The sequence below is a fragment of the Anolis carolinensis genome, chromosome 2 (assembly GCF_035594765.1).
Source record: "Anolis carolinensis isolate JA03-04 chromosome 2, rAnoCar3.1.pri, whole genome shotgun sequence".
Classification (NCBI taxonomy): domain Eukaryota; kingdom Metazoa; phylum Chordata; class Lepidosauria; order Squamata; family Dactyloidae; genus Anolis; species Anolis carolinensis.
The window spans coordinates 59,778,727-59,793,709 of NC_085842.1; the positions used below are offsets into that span (position 1 = coordinate 59,778,727).

General features: G+C 41.2%; 1 protein-coding gene across 2 annotated transcripts in view; it reads right to left on the reverse strand.

Annotated features, from left to right (window-relative positions):
- Positions 1-14,983, reverse strand: part of c2h3orf20 (chromosome 2 C3orf20 homolog) — a 76,218-nt gene that overhangs the window by 13,753 nt on the left and 47,482 nt on the right. Inside the window, exon 15 of one of the 2 annotated variants that reach the window (XM_062969783.1) lies at positions 12,116-12,258. The exons of the other annotated variant lie outside the window; for it this stretch is intronic. Coding sequence (XP_062825853.1) covers positions 12,116-12,258 — 143 coding nt within the window. The remainder of the gene's footprint in view (positions 1-12,115; positions 12,259-14,983) is intronic. 2 annotated transcript variants of the gene reach the window in all.

The following is a 14,983-nucleotide window of genomic DNA, read 5'->3' on the forward strand; positions in this document are numbered from 1 at the left end:
AAGGTACTAGACAATCCCTTTGCAAACTGATATTCCAGATTGACATGGCCATGTTGATAAATTCTAATGGCATACTTGACTTTGCTTTTATCTCAAGCCACTATATTGTTGTGTCATGACTTTTAGTTCACAACTCTGTGAGTATAGCTGCTCTCAATCTTTGGAAGCCACCCTGGAGGGCTTTTTTCAGCTAAAGAGTAAGTTAAAATGCTTCAAATAAATAACAAAACATGCATGCTCACATACAGGTTCTTCACTCCAAATCCCTTTTCTCAACTTATATTTAAAAGGCTACCAGTGGGTTTTTGTTATATGGATAGTCACATAACATGTTTTTTCCACCCTGAGATTTCATTTTAAAATTGTATTTCCATGTCTTCATAGCTTTTTTAAAAAAAGAACCTGAAATGAGATTTTAGTGTGATTGCCTTCCCAAGCCCTGGGGATAAGATGGTCCAGAAATCTAACAAAACACAATTCCTTGAAAAGCTTCCCCTGCCTTAAGTAACACGACATGGTGAGAAAATAAGAAAAACGTTATATTAACCCATTCTTGTTGGCTTCACATATACTGGTAAATTTTGGGCAAAGGTCCTACCAATAAATTCCACTAATAAAAATTCTAACTAGCCGGGCACATCTACACTGTAGAATTGATGTAGTTTGGTGCCACTTTAACTGCCATGGCTCAATGCTGTGCAATCCTGGGAGCTGTAGTTTTAAAGGTATTTAGCTTTCTCTGCCCAAGAGTGCTGGTATCTCACCAAACTACAGATCCCAGGATTGCAGAGCACTGAGCCATGTCAGTTAAAGTGGGGACAAAATGCAGTCATTCTATAGCAGACATGAGCAAACTTCGGACCTCCAGATGTTTTGGACTTCAACTCCCACAATCCATAACAGCCTATCGGCATCTGCTTGGTAGCCCAAAAGGGACATAAGTCATACAACCCAGTAGAAGAGAAGGAGGATCCCGAAGGATAAGGTAGGTGGCTGTCTCATTGCTATACTCAGCACTGACACACAGATAGGGGCAGGAGGGGATAGCCATCTCACTTTTTCGGGCTGTCTGAGCCTGGTGAGTGCAGGATGGCTGATTTAATATGGGGGCATAGATTTTGGAGTGATTTTTGGCCCCAAACCTATCCAGATCTCAAAGAACCAAATTAAAAGACAACAGTTTGCTCCACTAATCACCCTGGCCCCTTTTAACTTTCAAAAACAGACCCAAAAAGAAAAAAATCAACTCCAAATGGCAGCCAGAAGAGACATCACATCATAATATTCAGGCTAAGACTAAGGCTAAGGCCTGCCAGGTGGGCAGAGGAAAGAAAAATGGCCCTTGCCCAAAGTGCCATTGCCTACAGGAACCCTGGTGGCGAAGTGTGTTAAAGCACTGAGCTGGAGACCGAAAGGTCCCAGGTTCAAACCCAGGAGCGGCGGGAGCGGACGCTGTTAGCTCCAATTCCTACCAACCTTGCAGTTCGAAAACATGCCAATGTGAGTAGATCAATAGGTACCGCTCCGGCGGGAAGGTAACGGCACTCCATGCAGTCATGCCGGCCACATGACCTTGGAGGTGTCTACGGACAATGCCGGCTCTTTGGCTTAGAAATGGAGATGAGCACCAACCCCCAGAGTCAGACATGACTGGACTTAACGTCAGGGGAAACCTTTACCTTTACCTTACACACGGTCTAATCCAGGCATTGGCAAACTTCGGCTGTTCAGATGTTTTGGACTTCAACTCCCACGATTCCTAACAGTCAGTAAGCTAGCAGGGATATCTGGGAGCTGGAAGTCCAAAACACCTTGAGGGCCAAAGTTTGCACATGTCTGGACTCTAATCCCTTTGTCTGAGATACATCTTAAGTGCACCATACATGGGCTGATTAGGAAATGTCAAGATAATAGCATTACATGTAAGTTTCTGTTCAGGTCTGAGGGGTCTTGGGATGACAAACTCTATCTTCACACTATTGCCCATGTATTCATGTCAAAGTCTATGATGTTCAGCAATGCAACCCACCATGGTAGCCCACCAGATATAAAGTGTTGTTTCCTATTTTGAAGCAACAAAGGGGTTGTGCAGGGAAGTTTTGTAAAAAAAATTGTCAAGGGTTATGTTAAAAACTTCCACAAAGACAAAAACAAAGCCTAAAATGTCTTGGGTTTTGGATATGATTTACTGGTCGTTTCCTTACTTCTTCCATTACTTGCCTTACTTCAAAAGGGATTTTAAGTACTGTATTAGTAAATTCCAGTGTGTGTCACCACACTCAATTATTCACAGCAATGGAGAGAGACATTGACTGACTGCACAAGCATTAATGCAATTTAGGAATAGGAACTACTGGCTCCCTTATAATTTATTATAGACAATTATGCAGACCAGGAGAAAGTCAGAAGCTTACACACAATAAATGTGCAATCCATAATCCATCACTAACTGGAACATATACCCAGTTCTTTAGTTGCTTTTGGATTTAAAGCTTTATTTGCAAAGAGATTTTTCCTATTGCTTCCTGTTTCACAGGACCCTTAGAATAATAACATCTATTGAAGCAGTAAGCATGCAACAAGAGTAGGCGTTAGCAGACACAAGAGGCTTTCTCTTCTCCTATTATCATCTGATGCAAATAAAATATGGCTAATTCTCAAAGTTCATTTCAAGCAGGTGTCTAACCATCAAGCTTTGAAGGGTGGGGGGGGGGGAGAGTATTGGAAAAAGCCAAAGGCACAATTATTTTCTGCATAGCTACACCTGAGTATAAGCTGATCTCGTGTATAATTCAACGATAAATTTTGCGGCCAAAATTAAGGATTATGATATGACCCATAGAAAGAGGGGAAAGCACAATCAATGCCCCAGGGCCAAATGCCCCTGGCCGCTGCCAATGCGATTTTCTGCCCAGGCATTCAAAAAGGCTTTTCACCACTCTGCTCAGAGAAGGGAAAAGTTCCTTTCTAAAAAATAAAAGTTAAGGTACAGTATTAACTCTTATCAAAAAGGAACTATCCCTTTCTCTGAGTAGAGTTATGAAAGGCATCCTGGGACAACCTAAAAGAATTACCAAACACCTATTCTCTCAGTGTTCCTTTTGATGAAAAGTGTCAAACAGCCACTATCCTTTTCCCACCCAGGCATCCAAAAAGGCCAGGAGTGACACTATAGTGGACAGAATTGAGGGAATTGGTGCTTCTTTGTGATTCTCCCAAGATGGACTGAGCTCTCATCTTTCATCATTCTACTCAGAAAAGGGGATGGTTCCGTTTTTCATAAGATTTAAGATACATTGATTCATGGATAAGTCAACCCAGGGTTTTGGAGTCAATTTTTAGATTAAAATCTCTAGATACACAAGTATAGGCAGCCCCAAAGTTACAAACAAGATAGGTTCTGTAGGTTTGTTCTTAAATTGAATTCATATGTAAGTTGGAACAGGTACATTTTTAAATTGTAACTCCAGCCAAATTGTATGCTTTGGATAGCATAGGGAAGGGTTAACATCCCTGTGGTGTTTGTTTTGCTGTTCTTGTCCCTGTTCAGAAGATTTCACTTCACATTTTGCCTCTGTGATAATTGGATTTTGAAAAAATTGGCCTGTTTCTCTCACTTCCTGTTGCCCCAAGTTTGTAACTTGGAGACTGTCTGTATATCCAATCCTTGGGAGAATTAAAATGGCGTATAAATAAATATAATAGTGATACTTCTAAGTTTTGCTACATTCCACATGTAAACCATGGGGATATGTCATATGATCCTCCAACATTTTGCAGATGAAAACTGAGATAATGGAGAAGCAACATCAGACTGGGACCAAGATGGCAAAAATTATTAATGAGGAAGAGAAAAGAAGGTAGGAGAGACCGCAGCAGTTTGCTTTGCCTGAGCTTACTGGAAAGGGCAAGACTCTGCTGCTTCCTGTCCTCTCTTATCTCCCCCGACTGCATTTAAAAACCTCTCTTATTATTTGTTGCCTACATGTAAGTACCGTATATATGTTTTCTGAAGCCCTTTCCACACAGCTAAATGAAATTCCACATTTTCTGCTTTGAACTGGATTATATGGCAGTGTGGACTCAAATAATCCAGTTGAAAGCAGGCATTGTGGCATTTTCTGCCTTGATATTCTGGGCTATTTGGCTTTGTGGAAATGCCCTTAGTCCCAAGGGTTGTTGAAGTAAAAGAAAAAAGGAAAAGAAATCCTTTTGGAAGGGAAACCCAGAACCCCCTCTTCTCAACAGCCCAATAAGAAATAAGTATGCCTTGTGAAGTGTGAATAAGATTGTGTGTGTGTGTGTGTGTGTGTATTGATAAAGAAATGAAATGGCGTATACTGGAAATTGCATGGATAGCGTCTTTGAGCCCCATACAGGACCACAGCAACTTCCATAGCTTGGAAATGTTGCCGGTATTTTTTGGCAAGGAGTTCTAGGAGTTGCAATCTGAAAAAAGATCTTTACTAACCTCTGATTCCACTCCTCATCTCACTACTGTGTTGCTGTTTGCATTTGTTTTGCCTTATTTGTCTTGAAAAAGTGCTTGGGTGTGCACCTTCCTCTCACTCCTCCACCTTGCCTTGCTTTAACAAGAACTATATTGATTATTCACGGTGAACATGTAGCAATCTAAGCAGAGGACAGGATGTAAAATGAGTTTGCTTATTTATTTATTTATCCTGTCCTTCTCATAGCAAATGCAACTACCTTCACCTCTTCCTGAAAGCCAGTGCCAGAAATTTCTCTAGCTGACCTTTGGATGAACAGATTTTCCTTTCTGCCACTTTCTAGCATTCCTTTGCCATGTCGAATGCATCCTATTTGACCGGCCATCAAACAGTTTTCCTGCCCCCAGCCCCATGCAGTTCAGAGTAGCAAGCAAGGAGAGAAACACAGCTGCTATGTTTTCATGTCTGTGAGTCACTACTAGTTGGACTCACAGATATCGCACTACTTAGTGAAAACACCACAATCCTGGATAGCATTAACCCCATGGGACTCACAAGGGCATTAATTTGTTGACCTTATTCTCACTCCTTATAGTTTCTGGACATGATCATTTGACTTAAATAAAATGGCATTCTTCTCCATGACTGATCAGACATCTCTGTTTTGGATCCACAACTCAAATATTCAGTGCCAAAAGATGTTTGGGATAATTTAAAGTTAAGACCGGCTCATCATGTGTTACTGCTCTCGTTGCCAGTTCTTCCTCACTAATGCCTATACAGAGTGAGAAAAGTGCAATATGTCATAACCTTCTCTATTTCATGTTTCCTCAAATGGTTGCCAAATCCACTTCATTCATAGCCTCTCCTTCCCAGTTGTAATAGTTGTGGCTCCCTCTTTTTTCAACTGAATGACTTATTTCAGAATTTATTTCTATACACACTTCTACATCCCCAGCTCTCCATTCTACATCCTTCTTTCAATGTATCTTCTTGGACTGGATCCACTGCACTGATCCAACAAGACAACTTCAATGTATAGCTCTTCATGCCTGACTAAATAATTATTTCAGGTAAACAGAGTAGAAGATAGGAAGTCATAAAACAAGTACCATTTGTCACTTAATTATGAGGACAGGTACGATGTCATATACAGTACAACGCCCGATATCCACAGGGATACATTCCAGAGTTTCACATGGATACATGAAAACATTGATCATAGTGAAAAATATTACTTTGAAAGGGATGAACAACAGAGGCCACATCTACACTGCCATTATAGTGCAGATTGAACTGCTTTATATGGTCAGTGTACTGTAGACTCAAATAATCCAGTTCAATTAAGTTAAACTGCATTATATAAGTCTACACTGACCATATAATGCAGTTTGATCTGTATTATAATGGCAATGTAGATGGGGCCTGAGTTACAGAAATGAAGGTGTCACTTCCACAGAAGGTCCTGGGTGAATAAGTAAAACTATGGCTAAGTGAAACCATGAATAAGTGAAACTGGATAAGTGAAACCATGGGTATCAGTTTCACAGATATGGAAGTCATATTGTATATGATGCGAGCAAAGTGTAACAGTATATTCTCTTAGTAGCAAATGAACTGCGATGGATGAGTTGAAAGTATGCCTGTCATACTAAATAGAGGAGATAGTACTAATCTTGTATTAATGGTCCAAAGCCCTCGCCAAGCTTTGTCTGGACCTTCTTCAATTGACAGTACAGAAAAAATCGTCAAAATAAAAAAAGAGAGAATACAGCATCTATATTGCAAATGCTACATGACTATAGCATTCTGACGCAAGAGACCCCTTCCCTTCAGTTTTGGAAAACTACACAGCCGAAAATAATATATGATATGCCAGTTCCTTGCCTGATGTCTTATTTGACAGTTTGAGTAATTTCACCAAGATCTGATTGTAGAATGTGAGTGGTGGTTCTGAATACATTTACTACTATTTTCCTAGAAATGGGATCTGATTGCTCAGGGTGTGTTTTATAAAAAATCAATAACCCCCAAAACGGACTCTTGATGCTACAATACCCATGAAGGAAGCCAGGAGCACATCTATGCTTCTGACCTTGGGAAATTGTTGTAGTGAAAACACCACATCCCATTACTATTTCTTTTGGATTCAGATTATTTAAAGAGAGCATGAAGGCTTGTAAACAAGGAAGACCAGTGCTTGCTGGCTTCCCATCTTATCTCACTTCATCCCCCCAGTAAATAATACGCAAACCACAGTGACGCATGAAAGGCTTCCTGGTCTTTCTAGTTCACATGGACACATCTTGTTATCAGAAGGGAATGGATCATTTCCTATAAACTATGGGCACACTCTCACTCAAAATAGGCATGGCAAAATTCTGCTGCTGGCAATGGAGTGGAGCTCACATGACCAAAAATGACCCTTATTTATTTATTTCCATGAGGGTTTTACAGGTTTGTGCCTGCTATGGTCACAAACTCTAAAATTTCAGAAACTTTGCTCTGTTCTATAAAAAAAAGGCACAACACTAAATGACAAAATAACCCCCTACCCATGATACTATGCTGTAGTTCCGGTTCAATAGCAACTACTTCATAAGCCAGATGTGAATTGGGGGGGGGGGGGAGGGGGGGAGATCTTAAATTAATACTGTCCCTGCTATCAAAGTTGCCAGAATAATAAATCTACTAGCTTCCTTGAATACAGCCAGAGAAAATAGTACAGGGACCAGCAAGCATGAGTTTTCTGTGGTAAATGGCTTACCAATTTGTACACATCTAGCTACATGCTTTGAATGGATGTCCCTCCTCAACTTACTATACTCCTAAAAGTCTGTAAATCTTGTTCAATGGCTGAAAATGAGACCCACACGGCATAAAATAATGCACTCCTAAGTGCAGGGCTGACAGGTGGGGACATGACCTCTTGTTGCTGATGAATAATTGGGACTATGTGAGCACATCCAGAATAGATTGAGGGAAGGCTTATTTCAGTTCAAAATAAATTAAGCACATTTGAGGAACATGCATCCTTTTGATCTATTTGTGTGTTTTAATCCATTTCCACAACTTTTGCAGTGTGTATCGTTCGGAGTGGAAATTTTAGTTTTTTTATTTAATCTCATCAGTGTATACAAAATATAGGAAGAATTTGGGGATTGAGAAAACTGTTTCCTGGCCTTTTTTAGGGGGGATATTGGGGGGGGGGGGAGTGGAGAGAACAAAACAGAACATATAAAGTTTTAATGCCTTCCACAGCACCTTCTCATGTGGGAGATTTACCTTTAACAAAATAATAGTGAGAAACATAGCCATCCGAGGCCTCACCTTTTTGATTTTCTGCCTTTTCCTTCTAGTTTGCAATCCCCCTCCCAATGTTTTCCTGAGACAACAGCAGTGTCTATCTGTGGCAATCACAGACCACAGTGCAATGTAGGAAGGAAGGAAGGAAGGAAATCTTCCTTTCCACATTGTAGAACACAGCACTCCTTGACAGGTGGAGAGCATTACTGTGGGAAATGACATGAAAAAAAAAATTACAACAGGAAGGAGGGGGTCAGATATTTTAAAAGGGTGCAGCACCATTGACATTACAGCCAGAGTGGTTCATGCCCTAATTATCTCCCAATTAGACCCAGGTAATGCCTCCTATGTGGGGCTGACCGTCAGTGTGGGTAGTTGCTAAACTGTTGGATTAGGACTTTGGGAGACTAGGGTACAAATTGCTGCTCAGCCATGGAAACTCACTGGGTGATTCTGGGCAAACTTGTACCCTCACAGCCTCAGCAAAGGTTCAAATCTTGTCAAGAAAGCCCCATGATAAATTCACCTTATGGTTGTCATAAGACTGAAATTTCTTGGAGGAGTCCAATAGCAAATATGTGGGGCTGTCCATAAACTGTATGCAAACCCCCCAGCTACTGTAAAATGGAGAGGTCAGATTTGAGGATGCTTCTACACTGGCACTATAATTCAGGTTGGAACCAGTTTAGGAGGAACTGGTTTCACTGTGTGGGTGATTAGACTGTTAGTCATGCTTGGAACTGGTTTGAGGCCAGGATGGTGATTTTATTGAATAGGAAACCTATCCTTTCCCCCATTTCCAACAGTGATGTGAATTAGTGTTCTGGAGGAATAAAGGGCGGAAAAAGGGAAAGTGACAGACAAGAGTAGAGGCAATCAATTACCCTCCTAGAGGGTCAATTAGCCCCCTGCTGCCCAGCCATGCCCTTGCTGCATTTTGGCAGCCCGCATTTTACTTTTACTGCACTTCAGCAGGGGTGCGTATCTCCAATCTGCTCTACATTTTGTGGAACCGATTCCACCATGGATCTTGGAAACACTGGCATTTGCTGCCACACATTTTCTGACACAACCTTCTTTGGACTTTTTAAATGATATACCTTTAGGTGCACACTACAGTGTGCATTAGCAGTGCACATTTTATGGCCTCTGTGGATTCAAGTCTGCTTCAAACTGCATTATATCATCAGTGTAGAAGGGCTCTGAGATGACCTTAACCACCTTCTTCTCCTTCTGTAATAACCTGTTCAGAATCTGAGATCCCGGGTGAAGGCCCTGCTACAAGTCCCACCATCCAAAGAGCAGTAGAGAGGTGATAACCAATCCAATACATAAATGTTTCACTCCAAAAATAAGTACCCCAGCTTTGTGTGTGTCGAGGCAAAATGATCTGTAATCTGCCCTCAGATAACTAGTGACTCCCTGACAAAGGTGCTCCATCAGTGTGGAAAAACATATTGATCAGCCCTTGAAAACATGGAGAGCCGGAAAAGGACATAAGGAATAATAGAATATAAACTCCCTATATGTCATGTGTGTTGTGGGGAAAGCCATACTGATTGTAATTAATAATTAATTATGCTGGGTTTTTTTTAAAAAAATCTGCATTATAAGTTTTGATTTTTGAAAATGTTATTAATAGTTTAATTCCATTTAATGAAGAGCTTCTGTATCTTTTAACTATTGTACTTGTTTGAATTTGTAAGCCACCTTGAGCCACAGTTTTGAAAGGAAGCAAAACACAAATATAAATGCTTTCAAAATTATATTAGCATAGGTGCCCTAAATACCTTAAAGGTACCAGACTATCTGATCTTGGAAGCTATGCAAGGTCAGCATTGGACAATACTTGTATGGGAGAGCACCAATGAATACCAGATGCTGTAGGCTGGATTTTAGAGGAAGTAAATGGGAAAACCACCACTGAGTATTCATTGCCTAAGAAAATTCTTTCACATTCATGGGGTAACCATAAATCAACAGGCGAAGACACACACACACACATTACTGGATGGAAGCCCTACTGGGAATGGCTTCATCTGTAGCACCAACTGGCCCGCTTGCTGCTTACTTGGCTTTCAAAAATGCTTTGCGGTCCTTCCTTTGGCATTAAACTGAAATATTACCAGATTAGCTGGGTTTCATCCAGATTTTGGCTCCATTTATCTAGATTGATCTCTTGCCCAATTTCTTAGCCTCGTGGTTTCATGTCCTCCAGATTCAGGACATGGAACCACATGCTGGAATCTTGTATGGAAGGCAGATGGTATCCCTCCCTCCCTATTGATTTCTAGGGTAAATGACTATACCTATAACAACCTGCAGATTATTTTGCTGGTTGTTTTTCTTAACAGTAACCAGCCTTTTATCATTTTTGAAAAGGGGGGTTCCTACTTTGCTACTCCTCAGTCAACTAGGATGTTTTATTTTGAGAGAGAACAGAGTGAGATGTGTCTTCATTTATTTCACCTGTTTTGCTATTCGGTTGGGGGTTGAGGAGGAAGGTGCCATATTTTGAAGGAATATATTGTCATCTAAGAAGCACCTTCCTCACTAGAAGACCATTAAATCTGGCATCTTATGTCCTGAAAGAACATTCACGTTATACTTGAATTCATGATACCCCTTTAATTACTATGGTTTTATCCTAGAATTAATACTTTGGTGAGGTGCATAGAATTCTGTGATGTTGTTTGGAGAGAGAACAAAAGAGATTTCTAGGAGAGAACTTTGACTATTGCATTAAACTACGATCTATATGTATGTCCACCTAGAATTAAAAAAAGTATTTATTTTTATAGGCACTCATCCTGACATATGTCTGCGATTATTCCTTAGAATGTGTTTCTTTGGACTTCACTCTGATTTTTTTAAAATTGCTTTTTACTCCAAGTTTTTACAGAAAATCTGGACCTTTAGGTATGTGGCCAGTCCTCCAAACAGTATTGTTTCACTCATGACCTCAGACTGAGGTAAATTTGGTGCCATGCACCAGCTTGCCTTCCCTTTTGCCACGGAGCCCACAGGCTCCTATTCCACGACACACAACTACTTCCAGTGGAGCTCTCTGGTAAAAGGGAAGGTTGAACCAGTGCATGCCACCACGGCAGCAACACAGGAAACTTCCCATGTTCAGTTGAGATCAAGATGAGCTTTTAATGAATGAAGAACTGGAGCAAAAGAGCATAGAATAATACAGAGAATATAATAAGATATGACTGTTAGATTTAAAATTAGATGACAATATTGCTCCTCTTTTTATTTTAGAGGTGTATGGAATTTGTAATATTTTTAAGTAATGTGTGTAAGGGGAGTAGCAATGAAGAATTGGATGTAATAACTATAATTAAGTATAATGTGTCTCCCTCTGTCCCCTCAACCCTCTTCTTCCCCAGCAGTATACTAGATATTTAATTTAAGAGTTAATCTGGAATGTTAAATTGCCTCTGTGTCTGTCTATATATATTGTATGTCTAATGGCATTGAATGTTTGCTATGTATATTTGCATTGTGATCCGCCCTGAATCCCCTTCGGGGTGAGAAGGGTGGAATATAAATACTCTAAATGAATAAATAAATAAATCTACTAACAATGGCTCTACCTCAATCCACACCCCTTTCCCCCTTTTACCTGACTATTCTATTTTAACTATATAATATATGTGTGTGTGTGTGTGTGTGTCTGTGTATATATGGAGAGAGAGGGAGGGAGGGAGGGAGGGAGGGAGGGAGGGAGGGAGGGAGGGAGAGAGAGGGATGAACGGGGAGGGGGAATGAGCTGGGAGGCCGACAATTCCTCCCATGGGATGCAGAGACAAGTGAGCTGGGCAATGCAGAGTGTGGGCTGTGCGGGTTCCCCACGCTTCCCGATGGGTACAATTGGATTTGCCACAATGTGTGGTGATTCTGGCGGCCCATCTGATGAGGTCATCTGTTGTTGGGGGAAGGAGTTAGTGGTGGTAGAATTGGCTGGGGTAGTGGGACAGTAAACATTCCTACCAGGAAGTGGCTCTTTCCCAGATTTATTTTTTTAAGGTTAAGGCCTGCCAATACTGACATATCAGTATTAGCGCTACTCCACTTGAGAGAAAATATGTTTATTCACATGCATGATGGAATAAACAATAAAAATAGTAAAGCATCTACAGCCATATGGCTGAAAATATTGCAAAGGATTGGAAATGAGTTGAGTTCTGTAGGACGAACTGTGGCCAGTTATGGCAATTTCACCATAATGTGTAATGTGTGTAGTAATGTGTGTGGTCTGAGTAGTTTATATAGCAATCCAAGACCTCTGTACGACATTGCCTCCCCTCTCCCCACTTGCATCTTTCCCTCCAATTTCTTTCCTATTTTACCTAAATTTGAAATTTGGTGGCAGGAAGTGGCCCATCTTGCATGCACTGCAAACTTGTTCGATTTGCTTCAGCAGGTCCCTCTTGCTGTAGTTGTATCCATTGAAAATGTTGCTCCCAAAGAGTAGCTTCCCTCCAGCATACATCTGTTGACAAACAGGCAGGAAGGAGGGGGACAAAAATGCTTTGCAATAAAAAACAAAACAAAATAAAACCAAGTTTGAAGGATCAAACCAAATGGCTTCCTCTTCCTGTTTTGCACAGGAGTCTTAAATGTTTTCACCCAGACATGAGGGGCTTTGACAGCTACTCACTCACACAGCCTTCCTGCCCATTGATTTACACTACAGATGCTGAATGGAATGCCTCTCACTTGAGGGGAACCAGAAAAGGTACAGTTCCTGCAGCAAGATCACTGAAAGCTTACATTGACCCTTTAGATTACTCTGTCAAGCCTATTTAAGAGTAACAAGGAAGGTCAGCACACTTTTGCCTTAAAATGCATTCTCATATTTCTGTACTATAATGGGAGCCCCGGGAGCTATAATGGGAGCCCTGGTGGCGAAGTGTGTTAAAGCACTGAGCTACTGAACTTGCAGACCAAAAGGTCACAGGTTCAAATCCTGGGAGTGGAGTGAGCACCCGCTGTTAGCTCCAGCTTCTGCCAACCTAGCAGTTCAAAAACATGCAAATGTGAGTAGATCAATAAGTATTTTTTAAATGTTTTTACCATCCTTGTGGGAGGCTTCTCTCATGTCGCCACATGGAGCTGGAACTGATAGAAGGAGCTCATCCGTGCTCTCCCCGGGTCGAACTGGCAATCTTCAGGTCAGTAACCCAACCTTCAAGTCATCAGTCCTGATGGCACAATGGTTTAACCCACTGCGCCATTGGGGGCTCCAAAACTGGACAGAGGATATCAGGTGAGGTCTGACCAAAGCAGAATTGACTGGGACTATTAATATCCTCAATCTAAACACTATATTCCTATTGATGCCGCCTAGAATCATATTGGCATGAGGCCTTGAGATATCACAGTCAAAACTGGAGACATAGTTATGATACCTAGTGATGCCATCAGGGGCCTGGGGATGCCAACATCTGCATGATAATTATCCCTGGAATTAGGATGGACTGGGCTGGGTCAGTGATATACAAGGTGTAACACCATTGAAGACATCAGTGGAATCACAATAATGGGCACTTTTTGAGGGGTGGAGATCTCAGGGAGTGGAAGGGTGTGGATTTCAAAAGAAAAGAAAAGGCTCAAAGAGCTATGTGGGCTGGGAGGGGTGGGACAGGGTGGGACAGGTGTATGCAACCTCAGAGTGTGAGGTGGAGACTGGAGAGACAAGCAATAAGTGGGGACAAAGGGTGGAGGGCTACAGATTGAGGCACATGAGCCAGGAGAAGTAGGTGGAGATATTCAGTAAAACAAAGTGGAGGACACGGAGAACGAAGCGTGTGGGTGGAGGGCGTGGGGTGGCAAGGATATGAGATCAGGGAGGTGGGACAGAGGGGATTCGGAAACTGTTAGAGCAATAATCGGAAATGGGTAGTTGGCAACCACATGCTTGCCTTGTATGATTTAATGTTGCTTCCGCTCTCGGAACAAAGAGTTTATTATGAAGCCAAAGTTCTGTGGCTGCCTGGTAATTTGCGGTAGCTTTAGTTCTCAACTCCGTCGGTGGAAAGCATCTGCAGTTCCCTCTAGTGGACTACAGCTTCAAATGCTAGAGACAACTGGTTGCAAAAAATGATACCATCCTTCTGCTGCATCTCACACAAAGGACAATAGGGAAAAAAATAAAAGTCACCCTTGCATGGGAAGTAATATATTTGCTGAAATATAGTTTTTTCAAAATTGCTGGACAAATTCCTTCAATCTCTGTTACTATGAGCAATCAGGGAGCCTAAGCTTTGAATGCACAGCCTATACTCCCTAAAAGAATTACTCTTCTGCAGGAACCATAAAGAATTTGCACAATAGATGAAGATTCATTTGAGAGAGATAGGGGAAGATATGCCCAATTAAATGCACAATTCCAGAGGTTAGCCAGAAGAGACAAGGAACTAATTTTAAAAAAGCAATGCATAGAAGTGGAAGAAGACAATAGAATAGGAAGGACAAGAGACCTCTTCCAGAAAATTAGAAACATCGGAGGTAAATTTCAGGCAAAAATGGGCATGATTTGAAACAAAGATGGCAAGGACCTAACAGAAGCTGAAGAGATCAAGAAAAGGTGGCAAGAATATACAGAAGATCTGTATAGGAAGGATAATAATATAAAGGATAGCTTTGATGGTGTGGTGAGTGAATTAGAACCAGACATCCTAAGAAGTGAGGTTGAATGGGCCTTAAGAAGCATTGCTAATAACAAGGCAACAGGAGATGATGGGATCCCAGCTGAGTCATTTAAAAGATGATGCTGTCAAGGTGATGCATGCCATATGCCAGCAAATATGGAAAACACAAGAATGGCCATCAGATTGAAAAAAAAACCAATTTATATCCCCATACCAAAAAAGGGAAATGCTAAAGAATGCTCAAACTTTCGTACAGTGGCACTTATTTCCCATGCCAGTAAGGTAATGCTCAAGATCCTGCAAGGCAGACTTCAGCAATACATGGAGCGATAGTTGCCAAATGTACAAGCTGGGTTTAGAAAAGGCAGAGGAACGAGAGACCAAATTGCCAATATCTGCTGGATAATGGACGAAGCTAGGGAGTTTCAGAAAAAAACATCTATTTCTGTTTTATTGACTATTCTAAAGTCTTTGACTGTGTGGATCATAATAAATTATGTCAAGATTTTGGTGGTATGGGGATACAAAGTCTGTCTCCTGAGAAATCTGTATAAAGACCAAGTA